This window comes from Podarcis cretensis (assembly GCF_951804945.1).
Source record: "Podarcis cretensis genome assembly, chromosome: 16".
Classification (NCBI taxonomy): domain Eukaryota; kingdom Metazoa; phylum Chordata; class Lepidosauria; order Squamata; family Lacertidae; genus Podarcis; species Podarcis cretensis.
In genome coordinates, this window is record NC_137186.1 from 12,768,915 (window position 1) to 12,792,777 (window position 23,863).

The 23,863-nt window shown below is 47.8% G+C and overlaps 2 protein-coding genes across 2 annotated transcripts; both read left to right on the top strand.

The window, feature by feature from the left end:
- Positions 1-256: 256 nt before the first annotated feature.
- Positions 257-18,430, top strand: NXF1 (nuclear RNA export factor 1). The gene is made up of 21 exons (XM_079958085.1): positions 257-559; positions 1,900-2,113; positions 3,349-3,490; positions 6,516-6,599; positions 7,596-7,700; positions 8,111-8,191; positions 8,542-8,611; positions 8,763-8,851; positions 9,311-9,418; positions 9,521-9,630; positions 12,136-12,172; positions 12,265-12,333; positions 12,564-12,619; positions 13,398-13,505; positions 14,102-14,160; positions 14,622-14,737; positions 15,154-15,196; positions 15,305-15,377; positions 16,600-16,782; positions 16,940-17,000; positions 17,589-18,430. The coding sequence occupies exons 1-21, from the start codon at positions 529-531 to the stop codon at positions 17,625-17,627; spliced, it is 1,878 nt and encodes a 625-aa protein (XP_079814211.1). The 5' UTR covers positions 257-528; the 3' UTR covers positions 17,628-18,430.
- Positions 18,431-19,069: 639 nt separating this feature from the next.
- On the top strand, positions 19,070-23,784 carry TMEM223 (transmembrane protein 223). The gene is made up of 2 exons (XM_079958455.1): positions 19,070-20,078; positions 22,713-23,784. The coding sequence occupies exons 1-2, from the start codon at positions 19,604-19,606 to the stop codon at positions 23,003-23,005; spliced, it is 768 nt and encodes a 255-aa protein (XP_079814581.1). The 5' UTR covers positions 19,070-19,603; the 3' UTR covers positions 23,006-23,784.
- Positions 23,785-23,863: the final 79 nt, after the last annotated feature.

Here is a 23,863-nt window from a genome sequence, read left to right on the forward strand (position 1 = left end):
CCAACCACAGCTGCGCGCCAAAAAAAGAGAGAGATTCATCCCTACTTCGAGCGCCGCTCCCTCTCTCCGCTAGTGTAGGTGAAAGGGTGAACCGAAGGAGGCGTCTTCCTTCTCCTTTTAAACGAGCCGGAAGTAGAACTCCGGATGCGGAAAGCTCTAGCCGTAGCACCTCTATGGTCACAAAGCCGGGCGTTGAGGGCGCGCCTGACGTGCCCGCGTACTATAATCACCGGAGGGCGGGAGCGCGTCCGTTTCGGGCATGCGCAGTGCGGCGCGTGGGGGCCCCCCTCAGTTGGATGAAAAATACTTCGTGAGGGAAAGAGCGGAGGGAGCAACTGGCTTGGCTTTCCAACCGACTCGAGAGCGGATTTATCATAACCGCCGTCATTCTTGCTGCTACTGCTGCTATTGTTTTTAATCTTTCGAGCGAGAGGCGAGGTGCCTGTACCTGTCCGAGTCCTTGCCTCTCTCTCGGCCTCATCCTGCGCTCGGGGAAGCGCCGACGCTCCCTCAGGGCCGCTTCCCTCGATGGCCGACGGAGGAAAAGGAGGCTACAGCGGTGAGGAAAGGAACGGGGGCGGTGGGGTGGTCAGGCCAGGGGATATTGGGGCGGGTGGGTGGGGGTCTTCGCTGGCGTGAGGGGTGGGAACCGGGCCGAAGCCGAGAGGGCACTTTAAAGACACGGGTAGCCCAACGTGTTGCGCCTCCGGGTCCCATCCGCCCCGGCCCGCGTCGCTAGCGAGGAGCCCGGCAGCGCCTGGAGAGCTGCTCTAGGGCACAGGAGCCAACTCCTAGGGGCCGAGGTCCCTTCGGCTCCCCCAATGAGATACTTGAAGGGTCCGCCTCCCGCTCCCCCCCCCCCACCGAAATTGATGGTCAGTGTCATTCACACGGCGCGTGGGCGCCTCGTGATCGATTGTGTGGGGCACGACTTACCTGTCCGTCCCCCTCCCCCCATATTTTATTCAAGTTGGCACCGCTGCTCTAGGGAGTCAGGAACCTTTTTTTTTTTTGCGGGGGGCGAATATGTGTGCTGTGGAAGGAGGGATGGAAGACGAGGAAGGGTGGGTCGGGTTTGTGGGCAGTGGGCCGGGATGGGTGGGGGCAATTAAGGCAGGGAATGCTCTAGGGCACAAGGAGAGAGGAGGTGAATATTAGGGGGGACGAGGGGGATATGGAGGAAGGTGTTATAGGGAACCTTAGGCGGGGCGGGGGGAGAGGTTCCTTTTTGAAAAAATGCTAATGGAGCTTGAAGGCTTGAGAGCTCTTTTTTGTGTCTATAGTATTGTCAATGTGACACACACACACATATGTATCACTGACAGGGGTAGGAGAACCTGCTTTTGTACAAAAATGAAGCAGGGTGGCAGGTGGCAGGGGCAGCTGCTTGGAGAGGGTTCCTTTCCAGGGATAGCTAAGAAGATTTGGATAGAGTTAAAGAGCACAGAGAGAGGAATCCCACTATTTCAGGTCCTTGGGGGAAGCTGAAGGGAGGCAATGGTGGTGGTGGATAGGGAATGGAGACTTGTTAAGAAGAAGTGAATGGGAAGGTGTGTCCTAGTTCATGATATTCTCTAGTTGTCTGTGGAGAACTCAGAAGCATGAAGGCACCTTGCTGAATTTTGTAGGGAGCACAGAGTGTAGAAGAAGGCAATTGATCGCCCAGGGGTGGTCAGTGTGGTGTTCTGTAGACATTGTTGGGAATGCAGCTCCCTTCAGCACCAGTCAGCATGGTCAGTGGTTCAGGGATGATGAGAACTGGAATCCAACAATGTCTGGAAGGTGTTGTGTTGGCTATCCCTGCTCTAGTTTGCTTTTTGAGACTTGCCTGGTGTGATTGTTTCTCTGAATACTTTGCTTGACAGCCTTCTGACACTTCAGCTTTTTGTCCTTACATAGAACATGATGACCGTGTGGGTGGAGGTGGTGGCAACAGGGGCTTCCCAGGGAGGAGGCGAAAAGGTCGAGGCCCCTTCCGAGGAAAGATGTACAGTGAGATGAACCATCACCCGCGGAACTGGAGCGGCGCAGGCCCCAGTCCTCGTAGCCGACTTGAAGAGGAGGATGGAGATGTTCTCATGAGTGACCCTCATGATGTGCTGCGATCCCGCTAGTAAGTAAAGTGTTCTCTTGGGTGGACATAAACATACTTTAGTTTGTAGGCATGCTGCTGTTGCTCAGCCTCGGTTACCCCATCTGTCAAATGGGAACAGCGACTTATATCAGAAGACTGGAATAAGATGGGCATTATTAGTTGTATCAGCTAAGTTCCACTCAGTGTAGGCCGAATGAAATCAATGGATACTGCTAATTTAAGTCCATTGGTTTCAGTGTGTCTACTCTGAGTGGAACTTAGTTGGATACAACCCGGGGCGGGGGCGGGGACAGGGGGAGGGAAGAACCGCCTTATGTGCAGAATGACACTTCACCACCATTTTCCTGTAAGGTCTGAAACACATTTGAATCCTGTACTGGTTATATAGTTTTTAGCAAAGAGAATACTCATTCCTTTTTCTTGGGAAGTACACTGGGGCAGAAAAGTAATTCTCAAAAAGAATAGATGTTCCCTATTAAGGACACTTTTTAAAAAGTTTTTGTTAATTTTTTTGCTAGTGAACCAAGTGTGTGAATTTCATAAGATCTCCAGCCAACCCCATAGAAAGGTTTTTGTAGAAAGTCTAGGAAAAATAAGGGGACCATTTCTTAGGGCATCACTTGGTTAAAGGCAGGATGTGAATAAGGTCAAGGAGCTGGTATTAACGAAGATCAGAATGGTAAAAGCCTGTGACCTGCTCTGTTTTAATGCTCTAGTTTACAGGCCCTCACACACCCTAGTTTTAAAAAAAGCATAGAAGGTGGAGCTCTTTGAAGGGAGGTGAACCTTTCTTGCCTAACCAGGTACAGGTTCTCTGCTGTGGGGAGGGACTCTGTGCACATTTCCTGCACCTACAAAGATGGAAAATTGAGGTCATCTGAATCATTCCTCAGCATAACACTTAACTGGCTGCAACCAGATGAAGAATCTGTGAAGTAAATAATAATAATAATCAGGGAACCGATAATTGAATGTATTCATCCTTTGGAAAAAGGGCTAGAATCACAAGTTACCTAGTTCATTGAGTAAAGTTAAGTTGCGGGTATAATTACCATTTAAATGTCTGATTAGTTCTGTGACATTTCTGGGGGGGGAAGAGAACCAAATGCTTTTTATTACTGCTTTGTCCACAGAAACAAACCAGTAGAATAATTTGAGTGTTTGATCCAGACTTCTTTCTGGGCAAGGTTTCTCATATCTTAATTTGACACTCTGCTACACTCCATACTGAAATCTTGTTTTCTACTCCTCAGCACTCCTTACGGTCGTCCAAACAGAGATCGGGAGCGGGGAGGTCTAAGCAATATAAGCCTCACAGTGAGACAGAATCTGAGTACCCTAGAACGGCTTGGCCCCAGAAGCAATGCCCCCAAGAGGACCTGGTTCAAGGTTGCAGTAAGTCACATGGGGGAGGGGAGGGATTTGGAAGCGGAGCTTGAAGGACCCCTGGCTGTTGTTGGCAGAGGTGCTCTGTTCCTGTAGAGTTGCTGTTTTGACGGACTCTTGCTTATTCAGTTCCTAAGCAATGCTGCGTGTCATTGGCTAAACTGTTTAGATTCTAAAGGGGAGGGTGGGGCTGGCAAAATGCCCTCCTAAGCAAAGAAGAACAGGCCAAGCAGGGGACTGAGAAAACAGCAGACCAGAGGCAGTGAGGCCAACGTAGGAGGTGAGGACTGAATATTGAATGTTCCAGAAGCATGAGGAGAAAGAAAAGGAGAAGGGGGCAGAAAAGAGCTGTAGAGGTGAGGTTAGCTCTCATGCACACTTTGATCTGAAACAATCAGCCCAATCTTTGTGTCAATTCATTGTTAATTGTTTAACAGAGCAGCTGGTTTACCTGAATAATTTTCAGACTTGAGTGTGCTAAAACACAAGGAGCTACCGCTTTTTGAGTTAGGCATGAGAACATTGTTATGCAGGGTAGAAAGGGAGCTTCCCAGTTTCAGTTCTGCTGGCAATCTGCAGGTCAGTCCTTCCCCACATGGTAGCTTTGCAGTCCCATGTGGTTTGGGAGGGGAAATAGCTAAACCTCACAGGATTGGAGTTGAGAGAATGCTGCCGCCTTTTATAACAGAAACAAGCAGCACTATGGTTTGACTTTGACAACCAAGCCTCTTAACACTGTGTATTTGGGGGTGGAGATTAAATGCATTTATTACTCCAATTTCTATCTTGCCTTTATGCATATAACACCCAAGAAAGCTAACAGTGGGCTGTATCAAATGTTATTCCTGCTCAGAGTAGACACATTGAAATTAACCAACATGACTAACTTAGGCCCATTCATTTCAGTAGGGTACAATAAATAGAACTTCAGTAGATTCCACCCAGTAATAATACTACAATAACACATTTTAAAACCAATAAGTAAATAGAGCAGATAAAACCTATCAAAGATACAAATTGAGGCCGCAAACATAATAAGACTAGTCATGATTTTTTTAAAAAAGAAAAGTCAGCTTGACGGGACAAAAGGATAGTTACATAAAAAAGATTGTGTGACTGTGATGACATTAGAGAAGGCCCTTAGGTCATGTCCTTGCATGTATTCCCAAACTGCAAGCCCAAGTCTTCAGAAGAAGTGCAATTCCATCCAAGACAGCATGAATCCCCATTCCCTGATTTTAAATGAACCAAGTTCTTCACCAGCATCCAGGCCATTAGCAACACTGCACACTGATTCTGAACTTGAACAGGTTTTGGGGGGATTTAGATGGAAATGAGAGAGTTAGTCTCATCAGCATGTTCATAGAATCATAGAGTTGCAAGGGACCCCAAGGGTCATCTAGTCCAGCCCCCTGCAATGCAGGAATCTCAGCTAAAACATCCATGACAGATAGCCATCCAACCTCTGCTTAAAAACCTCCATGGAAGAGGTGTTAGTGACACAGAACCTCCAAACTGCAGAATTCCTCCCCCAATGGTTCCATGTAGATGTTTAATAGCATGGGAAATGAGATGGAACCCCAAGTGATGCAATTGACCATCAACAAGGGCATCAGACAGGATTAACATGGCACCATTTTTTGAAACTGTTGCCCTAAGAAGGACTAGAGCCACCACAAACTTGTGTCTCCAAGTCCCATCACACCCAGATTGTTCAGGAGGTTGATGCTACTGAAAGATGCAGAGAGGCTCAGGAGAACAAACCAGGAGGGGTGAGCTCCCTCTTTTTGCCCAGAGACGTTTCCCAAGAATTGAAAGTTGGAAACTGGCCAGAAATTATCCAGTATGTGGGGGGTTAAGGAGGAGCCCCGCCTTTAAATATCTTAGCACTACCTGCTGTGCTTGGTGGAACAGTACTATCTTGTGACAAGGAATTTGCATCTCCTCACTGGCAGGTTTTATGAGCCAGGAGGAGCAGGGATTGAGCAGTCAGGTCTCACTTCTCCAACAGCCCACGTCCTTGAGTTGCACATATTGAAATGTATCCAGAGACTGTTTGTACTCACGGGTTTTGCCCTTGTGTACAGTTGATGCTAAATATAGCTATACCTAAGCTTAATGGGATTGGGAACTTCAGTGAAAGTCATCAACCATTGGATCTAGACATCTTTTCAAATCTTTTCCTGAGCTGATTCTCCAGCTGCAGGCTTTTACATCTGATTTATTTCTCCCAGCATGCCCAGTCCAGCCATTTAGTGTATATGCCTGGGTCAGCTGGTTTTGCTAGAGAGCCGATTTGAGGAGATGTCAGAGCGTGATAGGCCAGAGCTAGGAATGGAGGAGAAATTTGTGCAGTCTGCATTTTAAAGCGAACATACCTCATTTGCTGATCCCAGACTTAGCTGTCAATAAGATGACATATTTCTCCAAATTTTGCTCCACAGTTTTGGTTCAAACATGTGAATCTTTTTGTGGGGGATTATGCATACAAAATTCATTTTTGTTAAGCAGGAAAAAGCATTGAAAGTAATAAACAGATATATTTTAGGGGAAGAATGTACACACTTTATACACAATCTACATACAACGTTTTGCGTTACCTTTATCCACAAAAAATCAGTCAGGCATATGACTGAAATGGAAACAGACGCAGAATGGAAATAGGCTGATTTGTGCATCCCTAGCCAAAGCCCTTCAGTCATCCACAATGGACTTCCAGTTCCATAGCCTTTGCACTTTCCTAAACTGGAAGTCAAAATCTTGCTGCTCCCATTTCACCTATGCCTAGAAGCATCTCCCTTTGTTCTCCTTCCAACTGAATTGTAGCATTTTTAATCCCATAGTTTACAAAATGCGTGCCTCCCAGGTTTCACATTTCCAGATTAGCCAAAAGCTTTTCTTTCTTCCCCACTGATGCAGTGAAAAATGTCCCCAACCTACCAATTGGCAAATGGACTTTATTATTACCACATCAAAGCTTTGGTATGGTTCTGCTTCTTGCCTTGATTGGCTTTTTTGCTTTTCTCCCCCTCAGATTCCCTATGGAAGGAAATATGAAAAGGCCTGGCTGATTAATACCATTCAGAATTTGTGCAGCGTTCCCTTCACTCCTGTGGAGGTAAGAGAGGCATACACATGTTCCCTGGGCAAGAATTTTCCTTTCTGTTTTACAGAATTGACAGTCTTGTGATTCCCAAATTGTGTGCTGCAATAGGAGCTGGGGTGTTCCTTGAAACCGCCATGTCGGATGCATCCAGCACCCATTGCCATTTGGATCAGGAGGCTGTATGTGGCATTGATTTGATCTTGCCCCCACCCCAGTTAGTAAATTGCCAGTGGTATTCTGATAGAAGTTGCACCAGCAATACTCAGATTATAAGGTGCTGGGCAGGGGCTGCGTTTCCTTGGGTGTACCCAGTATTGATTCTACTCAGAAAAATTAGCTACTGTTTTTTAGAAATGCCAAGCAAGAATGTTTGGTTAGAACTGGGGAAAAGAGGAGTCAAGGAATGGAGCTTGCGTGAAGTTCCTCAACTTTCTCCCACAATTCAAGCTCTATACACTAGCATCCCATGCTGCAGCTGACGGGTACAGGGGGATCCCCGAGTCTCCACCATTGCTTAGAATACCCAGTTGCTTCTATAGGCCTTAACCACCTGAGCAGGATGCCAGGAGGCATTAATTGTACTTCTCTGCATTGGAAGGGAGAGATACTTCTCTCTCCCCCCCCCCCCGAACCAATCAATAAAATGTTAGTCATTTTTGAGCATCTGAGTGAATTGTGCCTTCAATTTTAATCTAGGAAAAAACTTACTGTGTCCTAGATAATTCAGCAGTTTTGGAAATGCTGGTGCTAGTGAAATAAAAATATCATGAAGGAATGCGGAGACTAGGGGTGGCGTGAGGTTGGCATTAGCAGAACGTGTTGGTGATGGGGAAGCTTAAAAGCTCCAAGCCCTGCACCTTCTGGTCACTCAAAGCTGTGCCCAGAGGCATTACAAGGCACCTTCCATGTTGTATAGTCTTTATTAATTATGAAGATCAGCTCCTTTTTGTCTAATTAAAGAAGAACGAGCTCTGTCTCACACCAACACCTTTCCCCCTCTTGCCGCAGCTACACTATGCCAATAATCGGGTAGTGTTCTATGTGGAAGATGCCTCTGCAGCCAACGCCCTCAAACAGGTGTCTCGAAAGATTGTTGCCCCAGATGGCTACAAGGTTGGTTTGTTCTTCCTCTGTGGGCCTGGGGCTAGTGGTGGGGGGGATACATGAGGTTGGAGGGCGATTAGCTATGTCCAGACTAGTGAGGTTGCTTGGTCAGTTATAGATCTGACCTGCCTCATGTGATCGTCCTTTGCTGACACAGCTTAGATTCAAGCAGTGCCTGCAAAGGAAGAAAGGAAAGAATCAGGAGTGCACTCTTAATTATTTCCTTTGAAGTTGTGAGGTCAGGTAATTGAGAGATGGTCAATCTCGCCCATTGGCCAGAGTGGCTCTAAGGGGAGTGGGGGAGCTTAGGATCCAGCCCACCTGCAAGATCTTGTTCCCCAGTCCTCTCTACATACATTAAGTAGCCTGGGCAGGGATTAACCTGCACCCATCCAATCTCCAACTGGCATTTCTTTCAGGTTGTGATACTTTTAAACCCATGCAGTCCACCAACATCTGTCCAGCGTGAATTGAAACCAGAGGAGATTGAGCAGCTGAAGGTGAGTGGAATGTGCCAGAACTTTAGTACTATTTTCTTGCCATCCACTTGCCAGTCTGCCCTGCATTCCCACAGGTGGTTTGTGTCTGGTGTTTTTCTCTTTGGGAACCTCACAATGATCCTTGATTTTAAACTGTCTCAAGAGGTTAGCGAGTTGGAATGGGAGATGCCATCTGTCTTTAGTGGGGAAACAAGTCCCTGTTCAGGTTGTGAGTATTGTACAATCTCTTCCTAACCTTTGTTTTTTTCTTTTGCTTGGGGTACTGAGAGTCTCTTCTTCCCCTCAAGCAGGCAGGAATAAGCCTGTCTGAGTCCTTATCTATCTAATGGAAATTTTCTCTCTCCTTCCAGCTTTGCATGAGTAAAAGATATGATGGTTCCCAGCAGGCCTTGGATCTAAAGAACCTTCACACAGATCCAGGTAGGATCCTGTACCCACCTTTTCACTGTTGGGACTGCTGTTCTTCTACACACCTAGAACTCTGGTTCCAGCTTCAGGGGCGGAGGTGGGTTTCTGTTGCAGATTCCAGCTGGCAGTGAAGTGAGATTCATTCTACTTTTTAACTCCCCAGATCTGGTAGCCCAGAACATTGACATGGTGTTGAGCCGCCGAAGCTGCATGCTAGCTGTGCTGCGGATCATCCAGGAGAACATTCCTGAGGTCATCCATTTCTCTCTCCCTTTCCCTCTCTTCAACCCAGCCTTTTTCTTGCCTTGGTGCCCTCGGGGATTGGTGATTTCTCTGAAATTTCATGCTGAAAAGATTTCAGCTTGCCCTCAAATGAATATGGACCCTTGTAAGTAAGTGGTCCATAATTACAAACCATACACCAAACATCCTAGAAGGGGTGGCAATATTGGGTTTGCGTTTTTTGTTTATTTGTTCTTGTATTTATCGTGTATTTTGTGTCTTATCTTCTATTTTTATGTTGTGAACTGTCCTACAGATGGAGGGCGGTATACGAATGTAAATAAAGAAATAAATCTTACTGTAGTTTAATTTATTTTTTAATGAGGTTTTTTTTAAAAATACAAAAACTGCCTTGAGGTCACTTGGTGGCAAAAAGCACATCTCTCACTCACACCTCACAAATCCCCCCCCCCCAATCTATCCTTGCAGCTCCTTTCTCTGAACTTGAGTGACAACAAGCTCTATCGGCTGGATGATATGGCTGAGCTGCCCCAGAAGGCTCCCAACCTGAAGATCCTCAATTTGTCTTCTAACCAGGTAGGGCTGGATGCTCACTAGCTCAGCCTGAATCTTTCATTGGGTAAAATCCTCACTCTCTTCACTGTGCTCTCTCTTTCTTTCCCTCCTGGCTCCCTTCAGTTGAAGACAGACCGTGACTTGGACAGGTTAAAAGACTTGAAGCTTGAGGAACTATGGCTGGATGGCAACCTGTTGTGTGATAGCTTCCGCGACCAGTCTACCTACATCAGGTGAGCAGTAGCCCTGGGGCTGCCTAAAATGTCCTGGAAGGGCGCACCTCCACCTACCCAGAGGGCATTCAGGGCATAATTAAGATGTTTCTTGCCAAAAGGCTTTTTTTGCCCTCCTAGTGGTGCCAGCTTGGTTATTTTGACCCCATAGCACCATCGGCCTCGGCTGCAGCCAAATCTCTGAAGATGCTGCATCCCATTCCTGGATCCTGAGTTGTGATTTTTGTGATGATGGTTTTATTTCAGCCAGATTGGAGCACTGCCCAGCCCCGTCTCCTCCCCCACCCCATATTGATATTACTACATTTATTAGCTGAAATTTGCTTTTGTGGATGATCTGCCATATCGCACCTCCCAGCCCCCCCCAGCCTTGCTTCTCTTCCTTGTGAAATCTTCCTTTCCCCCTCCCCCGCTTTTCTGTCTGCCTTCCACTCTCTGCTCTGCACACACCACTTGCTTTTCTCTGCCCCCGGGGCTCTAGGACCTCAGGATGCGCAGCCTTTTCCATCCTCTCAAGTTCCCCATGTGCACTGCCACCCTCCTTTGAGCCTGCCATGCTGAGCCACCTTGTTCGTGGCCTTGCCTGCTTCTGTATTTATATATTGTGGCTCCCCAGTGCTGTACCTGGAAGTACCATATTGCACAGAGGCACGTGGAAGTCTTTCTTTTGGAGAATTGAAGCCAAGCTGCTAAATCCTGGGGTGCCCCTGGTGCGTTTGGCTCGCACAGATGGCTGGTTAGCCAATGACGGGTAAGATTCCTTGCGGAAGGAACAACCTAAGACAGGCACAGTCGCACAGTGGCCAAACGGAGCCCTTCCGCCCGCCTCCGGGGAAGTTGGCAAACACAAGGCACCAGAACCCTCCTTCACAGGCTTGTCGTCGGCAAGTAGCTTTTGGACAGCCTCTGCGCCATTTCTAATGGGGAGACTTTTGCTTCTTGATGATCTGGGAGTGACGATGGTGCTGACTCTGGGTGGAGCAGCAGCAGCAGACTGAAGTGACAAGCTTCTTGCAAGTAAAACTCTTTCTCCCTCAGTTGTGCACTTGGAAGTCCTGTTTGTGTGGCCAAGGCATCTGTATCTCTGCAGGGTTGGAGCGTCAAGAAGGGGTAGTGTGGAGGATGGATGAGGCTGTGCATCAGTAGGGAGGAGTTTCCAGGCCTTTTTTTCTTTGTTTCCATCACTCTGGCGTCCCTCTGCTTCTCCCTCCCCCACCCGCATCTTCCATGGTCATTAATTAGATTTGGGCCTTGATGCAGGAACTCTCCCAAAGCTGTTTTAAGTTGGGTGCCAGGAAGTTGGCTCAGGCATCTCCATGACCAGTGGGAATTCTTGTCCATTCCCCTACTTTCCCTTCCCTGCCCCTGCCCTCTGGCCTCAGTGGAGCGCTCCTCCTATAAATTGGGCCATGCGGGTGAGTACACACTCAGGTAAGTGCAGAGGGAGACTTTGAGTAGCATGGCTTTCGAGACTTCTGCCTCTCGCACCTGTGTGCATGTGTAAAACTACCACGGGAAGAGTACCAGAGCATTTTACTTTAAAGACTGTGTTCTGCTACCTACTAATTTTTTGAACTTGGCTAACTGTCACTCACCCTTGTATGGTATCAAGTGACAGAACCATAATAGTGAAATTCATCAACTTTTCCCTTAAATTGTCTGGCAATATTAAAGGAAAGCTGACTCAGCATTTTCTCCTAGGTGAGACTTGAGTCAGATTTTAATACGCAGGGTGGGAAATGTCAAATATAATCAGATGTCTCTTTAAACTGGATTGCAATAGTTCTCTAATCCAGCATAAGCAGTACAATCCTTTTAACCCCATTCGTGTTGCTTCTTCCGTGGCTAACGGAAGATGCAGAGCCTAATACGGTTCCACGTGCAGCTTTAGCAACCCGTCCCTGATTTTGTACACGTTCTACCTTTGTTTAAAATGCTTGTACGTGTAAATTTCCTAGGCTTCCAAAGAAATATACAGTTTGAGAGCCTTGGGCGGGGGGCTCTGGTTAAAAGATTCTGGTAATGCCACCATTTTGTGGTGTTTCTCCACGCTCCTAAGAAAGCCCAGATGCGTGGAATGAAACTTGTGGGACCTGTCTCCTCAGTTCTTCCAGTTGGGGAGCTGGTTGTTGCTCTGTAATTCAGAATCCAGGAAGTGAGTTGTGGTGAGGGTTCTGAATCACCAGTGGGCAGCCTATATAATTCAGTGGGCATCTGTTTGGCCCAGGATAACAAATTGATAACTCTCCGCCTCCTGACAGCAGTTGAGGCAACTTCTTTTTGCAAGACTGCCCATCTTGGTTTTAAAGGATGCTTTAGAGAATGATGGCCAGTGGCCAGGGTAAGTAGAGGCCACAACAGGATGTAGTTCAGGTAGCACTGGCTGAGGTAGGAAGATGGTGGTAGCAGAAGGTGGGGACCACCCAGGTAGGCCACGGCTGGGGGGAGGGCAGTGCTCTTGGGGCACAAAGCTCTTTCATTCACTCCTTTTCCCCTTTCTGACAGCGCCATCCGCGAACGGTTTCCAAAGCTGCTGAGGCTGGTGAGTGAATTGTTCAAATTCCAGGTGGATTCTGAGCCAGCTTTTGTATCTGACAGTACTGTTGCCTTACCCTTCTGCCTCTCCCATCACAGGACGGCCATGAACTCCCCCCTCCTATTGCTTTTGATCTTGAAGCACCTACCACGCTTCCCCCTACTAAGGTACAGAAATGCTCGGAAGGGGCAGGGGAGAGGGCCTGTGTTGCTGTTGCCCTGAGAAAGCTGGCGCCTTTCGAGCCCTTGCTTCAGTCCCATTGCTCGGTGTGGGCTGTGGCATAGGATGCCTTAGGGCTGGTGCTGAGTGGGTACTGGGTAGATTTTGCTTGGTGTTTGGGAGGAATGGAGGGGAACAGATTAACAGCCAGCTTCTCTCTTTGACTCTCCCCACTCAGGGCAGCTATTTTTGCTCTGAAGACTTAAAAGCGTTGATCCTGCAATTTCTGCAACAGTAAGTACAGTTGCAAGGTCTTGTACGTTAAAGAAAACCAGAGCCACTGCCAACAAGTTTATAACCTGGGGGTTTTGGCACACACAAAAAGGGGAGCTGCAGAAAAAAAAGAGAGGGTAAAAATCTTAAGTTTTAAGTTAGTTCCTCGGAAGAGGGTAGTGGTAATGATGCTGGCTGGCATTTGAAAACCAGGGTTTGAAATTGCATTCCAATGTTTAAAACTTGGCTAGCAAAAAGGATCACTGACAGTACTGTAATTGAAAGAAGCAAAAGGGTTTATTGAGGCACAGTACCCCATAAAATAGGAACGCGAGTGGCGCTATGGTATAACCCACTGAGCCTAGGGCCTGCCGATCGGAAGGTCAGCGGTTCGAATCTCCGCAACGGGGTGAGCTCCCGTTGCTCAGTCCCAGCTCCTGCCAACCTAGCAGTTCAAAAGCACATCAAAGTGCAAGTAGATAAATAGGTGCTGCTCTGGCGGGAAGGTAAACGGTGTTTTTTTCTGTACGCTGCTCTGGTTTCGCCAGAAGCGGCTTAGTCATGCTGGCCACATGACCCGGAAAAACTGTCTGCAGACAAACGTCAGCTCCCTTGGCCAGTAAAGTGAGATGAGCGCCGCAACCCCAGAGTCATTCGCAACTGGACTTAACTGTCAGAGGTCCTTTACCTTTACCTTTTTACCCAATACAATGGAAATAACATAATAGAAATACTAAAGCGGCTAAAGCCTCTCTTCCATTCTGGCTGTTTCTTTAGCAATGTTTGTATTCTCCCACAGATATTACACTGTCTATGATTCTGGGGACCGGCAAGGGTTATTGGACGCCTACCACGATGGAGCCTGCTGCTCCCTGAGCATCCCCTTCTCACTACACAACCATTCTAGGTAAGTTTATGCTTCTGACATTTGTTCCCTTGCCATGGGAGAGGACTGCACGTTGCCCTACTACACTGTGCTTTTGGTGTGACATGGTGTGAGACAGGCTGTGTGACCCTTTCCAAAGTTTCTGTGCCAAGATGTGGGGTATTTTGCAACCTATACTAAACTAGCTAAACAAGAGTTGCTTGTAATTGTCACAAGGCGATTCAAAGAGCTGTGTGTGGATCTTGCACATGCCTCCCATTCAAGTATTTCACGCTTTGCAAGCATGAAGTCTTTTTGTAAGATGCCATACATTTGGTTGCATTGTGTTGATTGGGAAGAAGATTTGGGGTTAAATAAATCTAACTAAACTGTTAGAGGGCAGGGATTTGTGGTGCTTCCACAACTTACATTTTAAAAAATCCTCATACCAAGAGAGAGACTAGGTTGAAAGTACACGGAGCTGCTTGCTTTACTTTGGAGCCAGTTGGGGATTTAACCCTCAGCACACTGCCTTCAAACCCAACATTTTGCCCACTGCCGCCAAGTATACACCTCCTGCTATGTAAAGAAAGATCTGGGGAAATGGGTAGGCGTTTATGTTCTTGTTTTGTCTTCAGGAGCACTCTGGCTGAATACTTCAAGAACAGCAGGAATGTGAAGAAGCTTAAGGATCCCAGTAAGTAATGACCAGTGACTCTTTTAAGGACAGTGTGTAATCAGGAGTGTTTCATGGGAGACGGGCCCTGCACAGTGATTCTGCTGTGGAGGTTGGGACCCCAATGCGCAAAAGAGGGGAGCTGCAATGGTGAAAGGATTTGGGACAACGCTCAAATCCGCACTGAAGCCCCTCATTCGTAGCAGTCCAGTTGTAAAAGAGGATAACAGAAAAACCCCTGATTAAAGTGAATAAACTGTATTGGTTGGCTATTTTGGAACAAGAGGAGTGATTTTTTTTTTTATTTTTTAGGGTTGGGGCAGACGCTCCTACATTAGTGGACTGTCCCCCACCACATGCGTGCGCGCGCACACACACACACACACACACACGTGTACATGTATTTGCTACTGGTTTCTCCACTTTGGGTTTACTTCAGTGAAGGTAGTGATTGACCTTCCCTCTGCTCATTCTGCCCCCAGCCATGCGCTTCAGGCTCCTCAAGCACACAAAGCTAAACGTTGTGGCCTTCCTTAGCGAGCTCCCGAAGACTCAGCATGACATCAACTCCTTTATTGTGGACGTCTGTGCCCAAACGGTGAGTCAGGGGAGAAGGAACTGGCCAAGCACTTACCGCCTTTCAAGGAGTAGGTGAGGTCAATGGGCAACAAGAAAGATGAGGAATGGGTTGTTGGTTGGCTGGAAATTTGACTTGTCTCTGATAGCCGATGGGAATTGAGAAAAATTGCTGCCTCTATGCAGGGTCAAAATATATGTTGTTCAGCTGGAAATCTTGGAATATGGAACAAAGCATTACTCCCCCCCCCCCAATAAGTACATACCCCACTATTGCTGCTCACTTTTCGATAAAGGCAATTTATCTTGTAAGCGGCTCTGAGTATTTCATTACAGAAAGGTGGGGTATACATCTTGATGTTAAACGATGTATATAACATCTGTGTGGGTTGCTGCCACAATCTCTTTGGCTTTGAGACCCTTCTTTTCTCGTTGCAGAACACGCTGCTGTCTTTCACCGTCAATGGGATCTTCAAGGAAGGTGAGTGTGCTGTTAAAACCTGCTTTGTGACACATCCTGAACTGTGGGAAAGCACCCAGTGCCCCTTCTTGAAAACTCTAACTTGCACTTTCTTTCTAAATTCTACAGTGGATGGCAAGTGTCGCGACTCGGTGCGCGCCTTCACCCGTGTGTTCATCGTTGTGCCTGCTGGCAATAATGGGTAAGGGTTATGAGCTTCAGGGCATTGACAAATCCAGGGATTGCAAGACAGGTATGTCTCTGAAAGGGGCAGGTATTGGGAGGATGATGAAATATTTATAGGGGGATGAGAGACAGACCCTTAGCAGCCATGTCTGTCAGGAGCTGGGAATGTCAAAGGCTTTTAAAAATAGCCCATGTGCTGGAGGCATTGGGGGATTGGCCAGCTTACGGAGGAGCAATCTGATTTCTCCCAGTGATTTATATCTGTACTGGAGAACCATTGGCCAATTTCTAGGGGACAGCCTGGCGCTAGTTGGGGAAGGGCCCTAGCTCAGTGCTAGAGCATCTGCTTTGCATGCAGAAGGTCCTAAACGTAGTCCCCAGTATCTCCAGGTAGGGCTGGGGAAAACTCTCACCTGAAACCCTGGATTGCTGCTGCCAGTCAGTGCAGGCAATGCTGAGCTAGACCCAACAGTCTGACTTGGTGTGAGGCAGCTTCGTTTGTTACAATTCTTGCAAAAGATGTGGGGCTAGCATTGATTTTGGCATTTTCAGAAAGCATGTTAATGTTTAGAAGCAGGGGGGATGACAGGTTAGTCATGCCTTACTTAACAGTTACAGTGTTCAAAAGTATATATTCTCAGTAAATTTTAAAGTGGTTCCTTGCAGCACAGTTTTAAAAGCCAGGCCATCAAGACAGGTTGATTGCCACCTGATACCCACTCTGCTATCATAAATCGAATCTAGCGACAATTCCTTTTTGCTGTAGTTGACTTTCCACAAGAACAGTGGGAGCATGGTTCAAAGAACATCATGCTGGTGTGTCTCATTTTTTCTCTGACTTCAGGACCCATTTTACTGAACATTGGCTAGATGCACTTTTAATATTTGCTGCACTTTTTGCTACTGTTAGAATATGGCAACCTTCTCTCCTTGGTGAAGGCAGAAGCAAGTATAGTGTCTAGCTGTTGCTCCTTTATTTATGGGAGCATCCTGCAGTGCTTGGCAAGAGATGCAAGCAGGCAAGCAAGCAAGCTGTAGGAGGCTCTGTGTATGCATTAGCAGATCCTAACCTCTACTTGCCATCAAAGGGGTGGCCAGGAATAGTCAGGTCTCAGACTGAAAGGGTAGAAGGCAAAAGGGGGCATTCTGGCTACCCTACCCTCGATATTTCCTCCTTATGTTGGGTGTAGACTTGCAGCCCCTTCATTAACCGCTGCTGGCTCTTTTCCCCTCTGCAGGCTGTGCATTGTGAATGATCAGCTATTCATTCGTAAGGCCACCAACAAGGAAATCCGCAAAGCTTTTGTCATGCCAGCGCCCACGCCCTCCTCCAGCCCGGTGCCCACGCTCACGGCAGAGCAGCAGGAAATGCTGCAGAATTTCTCACTGCAGTCGGGCATGAATCTTGAGTGGTCTCAGAAGTGAGTCTGGAGTTGCTGGGGGCTGGCAGTTGGGGAAAAGGAGTGGGAGATGGTCTTGAGATCAGGGTGCGGGGCAGGGAGGGAAAAGCAGTTGCAAAATGAGATTAGGTTAGGCTGCTGTCTCATGACTTTATCATCTCTCCCTACCCTTGCCCAGGTGCCTCTTGGACAATGATTGGAACTACGCTCATGCGGCCCAGGTTTTTACCCAGCTCAAGGTGAGTGCCCTGGTGCCTTTCTAGAGTGAGACCACCAGAACCTGCTGCCAGGCTTAAGAACTGGAGACAGTAAGTGATGGCTGGGATGGATTTGCACTGCACTGCAGTTCTGTTACAGGGGAGAACCCTGAGTGGCTTTTCCTTCATTCTCAGGGTCTGATGTGCCGTATTTGAGGGTCATGTTTCCCCCCCAGAGGAAGTTTGCAAGGAAAGCCATCCCCTATGTAATATGTCTTGATGTGTGTATTCAGAGTTATTTGAAGCGAGAGCATCCAGAAACCATTGCTATTGGTTTCTGCTCTTTTGCTTTTCATCCATAGTGCAGTAATGAGAAGCTGATATATAGCAGACTTTGCCTTTGGACGGGTGACTGTCCTTAGAATATTTTGTCCCCTTACTGGCCTCTTAACTGACCTTTGGAAGAGGAGTCAAGTCTGGATTTGGGAAAACTTTTTTTATCACAACCCTGTGAGCCTGGGGAAAACCCCTGGGTTCTGTTGACAGCTTCATGTTTGTTTCAGTCTCCTTGTTAGAACCAGACATGGAGGAGAGGTGGTTGCTGTTAACTTCTTACTCTTTCTTTTCTAGGCTGAGGGGAAGATCCCAGAAGTGGCTTTCATCAACTGAGCGTTTGCCACCATTGCCCTTACCAAAGCCAGCCAGCCAAGCAGCGTTTTATCCTTTGGGTTCTTGTTTTGTAAATAAATGAAAGTTTCACTATGTAAATTAAAGAGACTCCTACCCTGTTGTGACTGTGAAGGCTGCACCTGTCCGTGTTGCCATTGGACTGTGGGCAAAAGCAGTGAAAACAGGCCCTTGTGGAAGAGGCAGCACCTCCTGCCTGCAGCGGCAGATGACGTGAAGAATTGCTGTGTACACTGATTTTCTAACAGACACTGACAACCATGGAAATTTGGAGGAAAGGCACTTGGATCGTTTTTGGGTTCTCCCACCTCCCTTTTAATTTGTAAAGCTGATTTTTAGCATACCTTTTCCCCCCGCTGCTACCAACTTGGGAGTTGAGTCTTGTATGTGCCTAGAGTAAGAAGTAGTCAGTAGTTCCCAACATGCAACAAGGGTTATATCCCTAGAGGGCAGGGGGAATGGTAAACCTCCAACCTGCAAAAGGCAGCAGCAGCAGCAGCACCCACCCCTGTGTCCTTTGAGGCACAATTGATCATCCTGATGGTGCCAGAGAGAGTGGGTTTCCTAGTTTTGGTTGCTTTAGAGGACTTTAGGTATGTGAGACCCTGTTTGCATGGATGGCCTCTGAAACACAGCCCTTGCAGGACGTCGGATTTGCTGTCACTCACTGCTTAAATGAGAAGAAGCTTTGGGGTCTGCACACCTAGCAAGCTGTAGCTTCCGTGTTTCTTTTCTGCCTGTAGTTCTTGAAAACACTGTGTTTAGTAAAATTGTTATCAAAACCATGGTGTGCATTCATGTGATGGTGTTCTAAACTAGAGATAAGATCACTTCCTTTTACTATGGATTTCTTTTTCTGTTTTGGCCATGCACGACTTATGATTGTGGAAGTTCTGTCAAATGTACAAATTATGTAAATAAGCATACCTTCCCATCTTTCACAATCTTCTATTACTTTAAAAATAAGTGTGTAGGGAGGTCCTAATGCTTTGGCCTCCTGACCTGAGTTTATCCTGCTTTCTCTGAAAAGGAGAGCAAGGTTATGTTATCATTAATTTTTTCCCTGTGGAAGGTGGCTCCTCTTGCAGCCCTGGATATCTGCAAGATCCCCTGCTCCGTGTTACATACAGAGACATCACTCAGTGACCCAGGAGCCTTGGACGAAGCTTTATTTTTTAAGACCGTGATGGAGAAGGGTGTTATCCCACACTGAATTGTGCTTAGGTAACCAGAATTAGTTGGAAGGGGACGCACAACTCAGGTCCAAACCCTTTATCAGTGCAGGGAATCCACTGCTACAACAACCCTGATAGATAGCTATCCACTTTTAGTCTAAATCCCTTTTTTAAAAAATTATTTTCATTGTTTAAACAAAACTTATATACAAATTTTTTTTAGTCTAAATCCTTTTGTAATTCAAACCTGTCTGTTTGGGTCCTACCCTCTGAGCAACAGAAAATAAATTGGCTCTGTGATTTATGCCAGTAGTGAATGTAGACTACCTCTTTACTCACCCTGGCCTCTACAATAGCTCTTCAGGTTTCATCAACTCTTAATCTGTCATCCAGGTTGAACAGACCTAATTTATTCAACCTTTCCTCTTATGGTCTCTAGATCCCTCTCCATCTTTGTCGCCTATCGTCTACACAACACATGTAGTCTCTTTTTAAAATGATTGTTGCAGCTTCTGGCGCTCCACAAACCGCACTCTTCACAATTTGACAATTCCCTGAGGGAATGTGCTTTCAAGGTATCCTGTGCGCTTCCTCAGCCTTGCCAGTTTTGGTAACTGACCGGAAGCTAAGGCTGCCCTCCCCAAAGATGGCGCCCGAAACGAGCATCCGCCCATGACTGTGTAGAGAAGGGGAAGTGGGTTAAAAAGAAAAGGGAGGGGAGAAATACTACAATTCCCATGAGCCTCTTGGGCTGCAGCTGACCTTGGCAAAAGCGGTTCAAGAATGTTGTACTGCACATGGCGAGCTGGGCTGCGGATCGGGGGGCTGGCAGGTGGGGGCTCTGGAGGTTGCGGGGTTTGGAGGCTCTGGGGCCGCTCGGATCCACAACACCCCGTGCGCTTTTGGAGCTGGGGCGCGCAAAGGGCTCCCGGCGCGGAGCTGCCTCGGCGATGGGGCGCCCGGGGCGCGCAGACCGCCTTCCCGTTGGATACTAATGTTCCCCGGGATGTCTTGCTTTTCCAGCACGATCGAGGCCGTTTTTTCCGTATTCTTGGGCTGTTCTGCGCCGGTCAGTTCGTGTTCTGGGCGTATCTGGCACACTTCGCTTTCCACGGCTTGCGGGATGTTAGGGCGAGCCGGCCAGAGCCGGATCCCCAGCATGGGGAGCGCCCTCTGCCAACTCTACCGGGAGGAGCCACGATACAGTTGAGCTCCAACAAGTGGCGCTTCGGTTTCACTGCGTCTTGCCTGACCGTGGGTAAGGAAGGGCTGGATTGCTCTGCCCGCTCCTCCTCCGGGGTTACTTATTAGCATTGGTTGCTCTTCGTTGTTATAGAATTGTGGAATTGGAAAGGACCACGAGGGTCATTGTTCCAACCCCCTGCAGTGCAGGAATCGTTTTGGCCAGCATGGGGCTTGAACTCACGACCCTAAGATTAACAGTTACAGATAGGTAGCCGTGTTGGTCTGCCATAGTCAAAACAAAATAAAAAAATTCCTTCTAGTAGCACCTTAAAGACCAACTAAGTTAGTTCTTGGTATGAGCTTTCGTGTGCATGCACACTTCTTCAGATACACTGAAACAGAAGTCACCAGACCCTTCTATATAGTGAGAAGGTGGGGAGGGGTATTACTCAGAAGGGTGGTGGGATTGGGTGATTGGCAGATAGATTAACAGTCTCATGCTCTAGCGATTGAGCTATGTGCCACGATGCGCATGGTGCTTTGCACATTTTTCTAAGCAAAACGAAAAAGGACTCCTAACCCCGAGGAGTTTACAATATAAATTGCAATCTTACTTTCATGAAATTGTAGGTTTGCTTCTTGTTGGTGACAGATAGTATGTGGGGCACAGCAGGAAGATGTATCCAAACGTAATATTATGGGTTTCAGATCCATGGGTTGTAGCCAATTAAGTTCTACCCCCAAATACATCCATCAAAATTAATTTATCTAAGTAAGGCCCCTATCTGCACTATACATTTAGAGCAGCCTCACTACCACTTTAAACAGGCATGGCTTCCCCCAAACAATGCTGGGAATTGTAGTTGTTAACAGGACAGTGGTACCTCGGGTTAAGTACTTAATTCGTTCCGGAGGTCCGTACTTAACCTGAAACTGTTCTTAACTTGAAGCACCACTTTAGCTAATGGGGCCTCCTGCTGCCGCTGCGCCACCGGAGCACGATTTCTGTTCTCATCCTGAAGCAAAGTTCTTAACCTGAAGCACTATTTCTAGGTTAGTGGAGTGTGTAACCTGAAGCGTATGTAACCTGAAGCGTATGTAACCAGAGGTACCACTGTACTGAGAGTTGTTAGGAGACCTCCCCTGCCATCTCCCCCACAGAACTACGATTCCCAGAGTTTGCTGGAAAGAAGGATTGATTGTTAAGCCACTCTGGAAAGTGTAGCTCTGTGGAGGGAATAGGGGTTTCCTAACAACTCTCAGCACCACTAACAAATGGCAGGCCCTGGAATTCTTTGGAGAAAGCCATGACTGTTAAAGTGGCATAATATTGCTTTAGATATAAGGTGCAGATGAGGCCTCAGCCATGCTCTTTTGTTTCAGGGGGTCTACTCTGAGTATAATTAACACAGATAAAAGGTAAAGGTAAAGGTACCCCTGCCCGTACGGGCCAGTCTTGACAGACTCTGGGGTTGTGCGCCCATCTCACTTAAGAGGCCAGGGGCCAGCGCTGTCCGGAGACACTTCCGGGTCATGTGGCCAGCGTGACATCGCTGCTCTGGCGAGCCAGAGCCGCACACGGAAACGCCGTTTACCTTCCCGCTGGTAAAAAGGTAAAGGTAAAGGTACCCCTGCCCGTACGGGCCAGTCTTGACAGACTCTGGGGTTGTGCGCCCATCTCACTTAAGAGGCCAGGGGCCAGCGCTGTCCGGAGACACTTCCGGGTCATGTGGCCAGCGTGACATCGCTGCTCTGGCGAGCCAGAGCCGCACACGGAAACGCCGTTTACCTTCCCGCTGGTAAAAAGGTAAAGGTAAAGGTACCCCTGCCCGTACGGGCCAGTCTTGACAGACTCTGGGGTTGTGCGCCCATCTCACTTAAGAGGCCAGGGGCCAGCGCTGTCCGGAGACACTTCCGGGTCACGTGGCCAGCGTGACATCGCTGCTCTGGCCAGAGCCAGAGCCAGAGCCAGAGCCGCACATGGAAACGCCGTTTACCTTCCCGCTGGTAAGCGGTCTCTATTTATCTACTTGCACCCGGAGGTGCTTACGAACTGCTAGGTTGGCAGGCGCTGGGACCGAGCAGCGGGAGCGCACCCCGCCACAGGGATTCGAACCGCCGACCTTTCGATCGGCAAGCCCTAGGCGCTGAGGCTTTAACCCACAGCGCCACCTGCATCCCAATTAACACAGATACAACCCAATAAAAATAAGACACTCCCTGCCCAACTCAGGCTTATAACCAGGACCAAGGATCAGAACCAACATCCATGGCTGGGGCAGGTGGGAACTGTAGTCTGAAACATCCATTAAGGCACCAGCTTGACACAGGCACCCAAATGTATCAAAGCAGGTGCAAGTCCAGTTTCAGTGGGAAATTGCACAGGTCGAGTGCTACCACAAAACAGGCTTTTCCTTGATATAGGTCTGTCACAGCTCAGCTGGCAGAAGCACCTGGGCCATGAAGGTCTTTGAAGGTCACAATCTCTTTGAATTGGGTCCAAAACCAGAGTAGGAGCATGTGCATTGGCGAAGCGCTAGTACATGATGATTAAATTTCCTAGTCAGAAACCCAGCAACTGAATTCTGAACCACCTGCCATTTCTGAACCATCTCCCAAGGCAGCCTTAGGATATATTAGGCATTGCAGTAGCCTGACCAGTAGGTTATCTCAGCTCGACTTGACATCCTGCTCTGTTCCTCTGCAGGTTCTCTGATCTTGGCGGCAGGTTTTGTCTTTTCCCGACGCTCTGTGAGCCGGATCTTGCTGCACCGAGGTGGGCAGGAGGTGACCTTTACCACCTATTACCCCTTGGGCTGGACCTCGTCCTTCACAGTCCCTCTTCGCCATGTTTCCTGTATGTCTCATCGTTCGGAGGTGCCGGCGATGATGCCACTCAAGGTTAAGGGGAGAGCCTTCTATTTCCTGTTGGACAAACAGGGACGGATCACCAACACAAAGCTTTTTGACATCACTGTTGGCGCCTATCGCAAGCTGTGAGGCACTGCACTGCTAGAGGGGAAAGGCGCAGGAGAGGGCCCATCCTGCATCCTGGGCTGTTGTGCAGATGGAGGAAGATGGACTGGCCACATCCGGCAGACAGATCCCAGGCCTAGAAGCAGCTCTTAAATGGCTTCTTAGCCCTTCTGTGCTTTGAAAAAGACAATTGATGCATGATGTTTTGGGGTAAATGGAAGCTTATCTGGAGAGAGAGAGAGAGAGAGAGAGAGAGAGAGAGAGAATGAGAGAGAGAATGAGAGAGAGCGAGAAAGAGAGACTGAGATTGCACAGAGTTGCCCTGGATCCTGAGTTGATTAGCTTGTTTGTTAAAAATCTAGAAAGCACCAACTGATTTTTGCAGGGTTTTTTCGTACCTCCCAACACACCCCAGCTGCATCCACAGTACATTTTTCTCTGTAATCTTTGGGATGACAGAGGGGGGTGGGAAATGTGTGCTTGTGTCTTGGTAGCAAGAATTATGGTGGTTGTGATGGCTGCTTGGTTGATCTCCAGGATCTCATCCTGCCTTAACTGGAGATCATTGAATTTCTCCTTTGTAGAGTTGCCACCTTTATTTCTGGAGAGGCTCCTGTGCTTTTTATAATAGGGAGAGCAAGGGAGGGGAACCGTTTTTCAGCTCAAGGGCCACATTTCCTTCTGGGCAGCCTTCTGAGGGCCACTTGCCAGTAGTGGCGGGGGGGGGGGCAGAGGCAAAAGTGAACAGACAATGAATGTAAACCTGACTTTTGTTAGAGTAAAATAGTTTCTACACACACCAATCTGTATCCTCCATCCATACAACCAGGAGGCATTATCAGAGTTCAAGGCTGCATTCCAGCCAGGCAGACACCTTCATGG

What these genes read in the sequence shown, in the direction of transcription:
- TMEM223 (XM_079958455.1), top strand. Translation starts at nt 19,604, where the DNA reads ATGTTGTACTGCACATGGCGAGCTGGGCTGCGGATCGGGGGGCTGGCA. An exon ending in TGCGTCTTGCCTGACCGTGG is followed by an intron (nt 20,079 to 22,712) that starts GTAAGGAAGGGC and finishes GTTCCTCTGCAG; the next exon opens with GTTCTCTGATCTTGGCGGCA.
- NXF1 (XM_079958085.1), top strand. Translation starts at nt 529, where the DNA reads ATGGCCGACGGAGGAAAAGGAGGCTACAGCG. An exon ending in TCAATTTGTCTTCTAACCAG is followed by an intron (nt 9,419 to 9,520) that starts GTAGGGCTGGAT and finishes GGCTCCCTTCAG; the next exon opens with TTGAAGACAGACCGTGACTT. An exon ending in TGGACGTCTGTGCCCAAACG is followed by an intron (nt 14,738 to 15,153) that starts GTGAGTCAGGGG and finishes TTCTCGTTGCAG; the next exon opens with AACACGCTGCTGTCTTTCAC.